The 7,500-nt window shown below is 41.5% G+C and overlaps 1 protein-coding gene across 2 annotated transcripts in view; it reads right to left on the bottom strand.

The window, feature by feature from the left end:
- lrrc9 (leucine rich repeat containing 9) overlaps window positions 1-6,296 on the bottom strand; it is a 22,516-nt gene extending 16,220 nt beyond the window's left edge. The window contains exons 1-10 of one of the 2 annotated variants that reach the window (XM_053232449.1): window positions 5,475-6,296; window positions 4,717-4,935; window positions 4,207-4,347; window positions 3,962-4,025; window positions 3,551-3,621; window positions 2,463-2,645; window positions 2,153-2,308; window positions 1,889-2,055; window positions 1,653-1,784; window positions 745-924 (exon numbers count right to left, since the gene is read on the bottom strand). In XM_053232449.1, coding sequence (XP_053088424.1) covers window positions 745-924; window positions 1,653-1,784; window positions 1,889-2,055; window positions 2,153-2,308; window positions 2,463-2,645; window positions 3,551-3,621; window positions 3,962-4,025; window positions 4,207-4,347; window positions 4,717-4,935; window positions 5,475-5,528 — 1,367 coding nt within the window. In that variant the 5' untranslated portion in view covers window positions 5,529-6,296. The remainder of the gene's footprint in view (window positions 1-744; window positions 925-1,652; window positions 1,785-1,888; window positions 2,056-2,152; window positions 2,309-2,462; window positions 2,646-3,550; window positions 3,622-3,961; window positions 4,026-4,206; window positions 4,348-4,716; window positions 4,936-5,474) is intronic. The other variant, XM_053232448.1, reaches the window with a different exon arrangement.
- Window positions 6,297-7,500: the final 1,204 nt, after the last annotated feature.

Below are 7,500 nucleotides of genomic sequence, written 5' to 3' on the forward strand. Positions count from 1 at the left end.
AACCCTTTCAGGAAATGTTTATATTTGCTTCAAACTGCGTCTTTAAAGATTTCGTATCATACGCGCATAAACAACTGAGTAAAACAGCTGCCACAATCCAGATTTAAATGTTTATCATCCACGTCGCTTCCATCCCAGTGGACGAAATCATATCAAACTGAGCTTTTTTTTTTTTTAAGTTTTTGCATTTTCCTCGTTCATATAGTTCTAGTTCCCTGATTATCGTTCCCTAGCTGTAATTTTCGAGTTTTTATACTATGGGCTGTAAATCATTAAAATGAGATGAAATGATTTTGTCATACAGAAAAGAGAAGGAAGCAGAAAAAGCCTCTTCACCCCGTAAACACTGTCAAATATCCATTTACTGTAAATACAATACACCGACTTTTGGGTAACTTTCATTAACATATCATTAATAGCTATGAATCACTAATAATCAGTTATTAAGTATTTATTACACTATAAACTAATAATGAAGAAATGATTCAGTGGACTAAATTTATAATTGAGCTAATGTAAATAAACAAATAAATAAACGATGTTCATTGTAGTTGCTCCTGCGAGTATGTTGAAAACTCATTTCAGTTACAAAGACGTGACGCTTTATAATAAATCGTTACACTTTACTGTATATTCGTTGTATATATACGATGATGGCAGATTAACTACAGGAAATAACAAAGCCACGTCGACTTTGTCGGTTCGTTATTGGAGCCGCCGTTACTCAGGACCTCGCAGACTCACTGCGAGAGAAGCGAGGACTCGTTGTTCGCCAGCAGGGCGTGCAGTCTGTCCTCGAAGCGCAGACGCAGGACGCGGTTATGCACGCGCACGATCCTGTTGATCTTCAGGCCGGTGATGTTGTACGCTTTGAAGTCCCAGACGCAGAACCGAGAGAGCAGCAGGTCGTAACACGGCTTAAACCTGAGACACACACACATCAGAAATAAAGCCACTCTGAGCATCAGGTGAATCGCTGTGAGGACTCTTGATCCAGTGTGTGGAATGTATCGATTCTGACACTGGTGTTGGGTCCGGGTCCGATCCTGTAATCATTTAGCCATATAAAACACTCCGGTTCCAGCATCAGATACTGTCTGAAGTCGAGCGTACATCATCGTACTAACAAACAGATGACACTAAATACATCAACTCGATAACGTTATAAAGACCGAGCGCCTGAACACACACACATGTGCTTTTCATGACCGCTATGTAAATCAGGGAAAATATAAACAGAAACATTCTGTGACGTCTCCGATTGATTAATACGTAGGTGACTCATTTTGGGATCTAAAAACATTTACTGTCTGAGAAAGGAAAACTCTTACTATCTCATAGTTACTCCAGCACTCCTCCTTCTACGTTCCTTCTAGTTACCCGAGTTCTCTCCGTTTCTCTAGTTCTACTTTTATACGTCTAGTTAGACCCTGCTTCATGGATAAAGTCTAACGCGGAGACACTTTTCCCTCGCCGTGTCACACACACTTTATTTTAAAGGAGCGTATTTTGCAGAAAGACACCAAAAATCATTATAAACTACAATGAGAGACTTAAGATTTAAACAGCTTCTTGGTCACGTTTTTTCATTAAGATGTGTTGAGGTGTGTGTGTGTGTGTGTGTGTGGGTGTGTCTGTGTGTGTGTGCGCACCAGGCATGGCTGGTGTTTCCTTCCTCAAAGCGAATGTTTCCCACCGTCTCCAGTTCCATCACCAGGAAGTGAATCGACATGTCCTTCCTGTCTGACGCCATGGCAACGTCCTGCTGGAAACGTGCCTCCACCCTGAGAAACACACACTTCACCTGAGACTTCACTTACGGACGATACACACGTATTTTTGGTATACAATCTCACACACACACACACACACACAAACACACACTCACTCCTCTAATCTCTGTTCCCAGAACTTAATCCGCTCTCTGATTGCCTTCAGTTTCATCTTCATCTCTTTAGAAAGGTCAGAGGTCATGTATTCACCCGACCCCTGCGATGTCACTTCCTCTCGCAAACCTGCCAATTGCCTGCCTGCAGCCTCGTACTCACACTCCAACTGGAGAGAGATTTAATTGGTTAGAAGTGGACGTGTTTTAGCAACGTGTGTGTGTGTGTGTGTGTGTGTGCGTGTGTGTGTTTGTGTGTGTGCTCACGTGTTTGAGTGTGTAGCTGAGAGTGTGTATTCTGTCCTCAGGTATCTGCCGCAGCTTCTTCTTCTGTAGCTGCAGTGTGTGTTTCGTCTGATCGAGCTGTCTCTGCACACAGCGCACACGCATGTGATAGTACATCCTCTTCTTCATCACCGTGGACTAACACACACACACACACACACACACACACACACTCCAACGTTTCAGTAAAACATCATCATTTCAAATCATTCAACATTTTCGTTACATAGAAGATGCATCATCTTTACAATGAGTCTCTCACACACACACACACACACACACACACACACACCTCGGCAGCCTCCTTGATGTTTTTTGCGGACACGTCATACGAGTCGAGTGTGTGTAGCATTGGGATGTGGTACAACACGTGTGTGAAGTAATTACACAGCACACACACGGGGTTCGGACTCGACTGCGGGTCGTTCAGCCCGAGTTCTCTCAGCTCAGTCAGACACGCCAGCTGGGTCAGCTCCTAACACACACACATACACACACACACTGTTACACACACTGTTTTACACACACTGTTACACACACATTGTTACACACACTGTTTTACACACACACATTGTTACACACACTGTTACACACTGTTACACACACTGTTACACACATTGTTTTACACACACTGTTACACACTGTTTTACACACTGTTACACACACCGTTACACACGCTGTTACACACACCGTTACACACACTGTTACACACTGTTACACACACCGTTACACACACTGTTACACACTGTTACACACACTGTTACACACACTGTTTTACACACACTGTTTTACACACGCTGTTACACACACTGTTACACACTGTTACACACACCGTTACACACACCGTTACACACACTGTTACACACACTGTTACACACTGTTACACACACTGTTACACACACTGTTTTACACACACTGTTTTACACACACTGTTACACACACTGTTACACATACAGTTACACACACTGTTACACACTGTTACACACACTGTTACACACATACAGTTACACATACAGTTACACACACTGTTACACACTGTTACACACTGTTACACACACTGTTACACACATACAGTTACACACACAGTTACACACTGTTACACACACTGTTACACACACTGTTACGCATACAGTTACACACACTGTTACACACTGTTACACACACTGTTACACACATACAGTTACACACACAGTTACACACTGTTACACACACCCATCACTCAGCTCATCTCGAATACCTTTTATACACACACACTTTACCACTTTACTGTAAAATATTATTTTATTTTAATTAATTACTTAATCCAGAGACTTGATAACTTTTGATAAGTGTATCAGTCCGTATTAAAAAAATAAATAAATAACACACGTAATCTCGCACCTTAAAAGAGCTGATCTTGTTTCCTGACAGATTGAGACTTTGGAGATTCTTGCTTTGCTCTAGACTTTTTCCTGAAAAACATTTTAAAAAACACACACAACAGGTTTGTTTTTAATTAATAGCATCGTTATTACTGTGAAACTGGGACGAGGGGGAAGTGATGGACTCGAGACGTGTTACTCAGAACGTTATATATACTGTTATATATAATTATACATACATATGTTATGAGTTATTATATATTGATATTATGTTTGGTTTGTATTATCTTTCAGTGCAGAGAGAGCAACAGATAGCAAACAAAAGAGAAACAGGGACAGGAAATGATGACCATATAAGGAAAGGAAAGACTGGACAATCAGAATATGAGTGTTATTATCATTATTATTCTTTTAATATTCACACGCTCACCTATAGTTGTAATGAGATTATCAGCTAGGTTGAGTTCCGTCAGGTTCTCCAGTGTGCTCAAGCCCTGTTCCACACACACACACACACACACACACACACACACAGTGTTTTAGATAAATCCCAACACTTTTTACAGACATCGTTCTCATCCACCGTGTTTGTTGGTGACACGGGGGGCGGAGTTAAATCAGATCAATCAGGTAAACCAGGACGTCTCGTCTCGTCTCCTCTCCTCTCGATCTCACCTTGATCTCGGTGACGAGGTTGTTGTTGATCCAGAGGACGCTCAGGTTTATCAGTGACTCCATTCCGCTCATCTCGCTGATCTTATTATCATAGAGGAACAGTTTCTGCAGCTGCACACACTTCTGCAGACCTGAGATCTCCTGAAACACATGAAGCAGTACGTAACAGTGTGTTAGGGTGAGTGCACTCAGTCCTGATGAGTTCTGGATTGTGATTGGTCAGAATTGAAGGTGTCGATTAATTTTCTAGAACAGCGGCACTGACAGTAGCGCAGGTTTACATTAATGCGCTCGTTCTAATACGTTATGGTTTCTATAGCAACAGCTCATTGACAAATTGTTGATCCGTAAGGAGACGTTTATGTAACATTTAAGGAAGGAGTCTCCAGTGTGAGTGCTTTGTAACAGTCAGAGGTAAAGTTTTTCTGTTATCTTCGGGACAGAGGAGTTCACGCTTCTTTACGGTTTCTCGGTATTTCAGCAGGAACTCTCCTACAGGGAATAACTCACAGTGAGCTGACACTCTGCCACCCAGAGCTCGCGGAGACGCGGACAGTCGTCCAGCCCCTGGATTTTGCGGACGTTCTGCCCCACGATGGTGAGCGAGAGCAGCCGGGGGAACAGAGAGAGTCCCACCATGCGGGGAAACCCTGAGAAGAACGCCTCGAGAGCCTCTACCCCACTCCCGTCCTCACGAACCTTCTCATAGGACACGCCGTTACACACACACTGAGGGGAGGAGAGCACATTATATTCATTAGAAGCGTTATTCGTAGAAATAACATCAGGAGAAATGTAATAAATAAATAAATAAATAAATAAATAAGCTTTCTGCTTTACATTTAGAAAAACTCAACACTGTATCTGACCTCGCTCAACTCAACTCCTTCTTCTTATTATTATTATTATTTATTTATAAGGGATTTACAATAATTGATTCATTTTTATTTTATGTAAAAAAAAAATAGGCTTTTAATCAACATTATTATTATTATTATTATTATTATTATTATTATTACATCTACAGATTTGCATATTTTATATGCTGTTAAATATAAATACGACGTATAATGTAATCTTTCATTAGTTAATAAGAAACAACAAGCCATAAAAGCATAAAATAATAAATATATTAATCTAATATTAAGTTCACAGTTTCACTGATGCATAACTTGGTGACAAGCTTTAATAATAATAATAATAATAATAATAATAATAATAATTTTTATAAAGTAATAAACCCTAGAATGTCAGCTTTTAGCTCTTACCAGCTCTTTGATAATTTCTTCATCATTCTGTCGCACTTTTTCACTTTGAGTCATGATTTTCCTTAAAACACCGCTTTTACAAAAATCAAAACTTTATCTTAATTTATTAGAAACTAAATCTAGCCGCATAGCTAGGCTAAGCTAAGCTAATTAATGCAAATTCCTTCACACAAGTCAATTAGCAGTTCATCATTAGCTAACTGCTCCGAGTTAGTCCAGTATCTAACAGCAGGTGTTTAAAGTGAAGCTTTTTCGCCTGAATAAGGGACATAGTCGACTGAAAATCCAAATATTTCGCTTCTTCTTTGGCTAAAAACGCATTTCTGAGCTTCCACACCGGAGTTTCTTCCTCCGTGAAATGTTTACTTCTACCGGTTGCTAAGCGCGACCGCGACTCGGTTGCTAAGGCGCCATTTTGGAATTAGGCGCCATATTGGAATTGTAAAATAAATCCCTCATTCGGCCAGCAGAGGGCGCTGCTATCATTTTATTACTTTCACTCACATCTTTATTCTTCACAATTAAACTACAGTAGAAGCGAGCTCATTTCTAACATCGTTTGTAGAAAATTTCTACTTTCTACAGTTAAACAAGACAGTAAATATCACTATAAAGTTTAACATGAGAAGGAATTAACGTTTTTAAAGTGGTCGTGTTTGTTTTAGCCAGCTCGCGCTCTGGAAAAGTTTCTCTCGAAGACCATAAATACCCGGATGAGAAGGCGGCTTGTGATTGGTCCAGAAGACTCCCGCTTGATTAAACGCACATGTTGATCATGGAAACAGATTGCAAATGAACAGCACGTGCACTTTTATTTACTCATTAGGGCTTTTCACACTGCGCTTAACCCCGGGTGACCCTCATCCTAAACCCCGCCTTTAACCCCGCTTTTAACCCCGGGTTACCCTCATCCTAAACCCCGCCTTTAACCCCGCTTTTAACCCCGGGTTACCCTCATCCTAAACCCCGCCTTTAACCCCGCTTTTAACCCTGGGTTATCGTCCTAAACCCCGCCTTTAACCCCGCTTTTAACCCCGGGTTACCCTCATCCTAAACCCCGCCTTTAACCCCGCTTTTAACCCCGGGTTACCCTCATCCTAAACCCCGCCTTTAACCCCGCTTTTAACCCCGGGTTACCCTCATCCTAAACCCCGCCTTTAACCCCGCTTTTAACCCCGGGTTACCCTCATCCTAAACCCCGCCTTTAACCCCGCTTTTAACCCCGGGTTACCCTCATCCTAAACCCCGCCTTTAACCTCGCTTTTAACCCCGGGTTACCCTCATCCTAAACCCCGCCTTTAACCCCGCTTTTAACCCTGGGTTATCGTCCTAAACCCCGCCTTTAACCCCGCTTTTAACCCTGGGTTACCCTCATCCTAAACCCCGCCTTTAACCCCGCTTTTAACCCCGGGTTACCCTCATCCTAAACCCCGCCTTTAACCCCGCTTTTAACCCTGGGTTATCGTTCTAAACCCTGCCTTTAACCCCGCTTTTAACCCCGGGTACAGGAACATTTCACACTTGTACAAGCGGGGTTAGCACTGCTTTTTACTTGGGGTCTGAAACCCTGCTCTGAAGCTTTTGCAGTGTTAACTTCCTCCAAGCTTCCTCCTCTGCACTTTATCACCTGTGAACATGTTAATACAGACATTACTGTATATATATATATTTCTGTTCTCTTCATATGCGTCACTGCTGTTCACTGCTACTCTGAACATACTCTACACTCCACTGTACTCTTCTACTATTTGTTTGTTTATTTACTTTTTTTAATGCACACAACATACCTTGTACGTCTCCGTGTTATTTTATGTTTCTGTGTTCTCCCTGCTGAAAAATAACAATAGAGACCATCACAGAAATTCTAATGGTTTCCACTACAAATACCATTACAAACCATCAGCTAACCATTAAAACCATCACCAGTTCTTAATGGTATCCACTAGACAGAACATGCCACCAACAGAAGGCAAGAGATTACCAGTAGAGACCCTTTACATTTACCCAAGACAGTTTCCATTAAAAC

This window comes from Pangasianodon hypophthalmus, chromosome 3 (assembly GCF_027358585.1).
Source record: "Pangasianodon hypophthalmus isolate fPanHyp1 chromosome 3, fPanHyp1.pri, whole genome shotgun sequence".
In the NCBI taxonomy this organism is placed as follows: Eukaryota; Metazoa; Chordata; class Actinopteri; order Siluriformes; family Pangasiidae; genus Pangasianodon; species Pangasianodon hypophthalmus.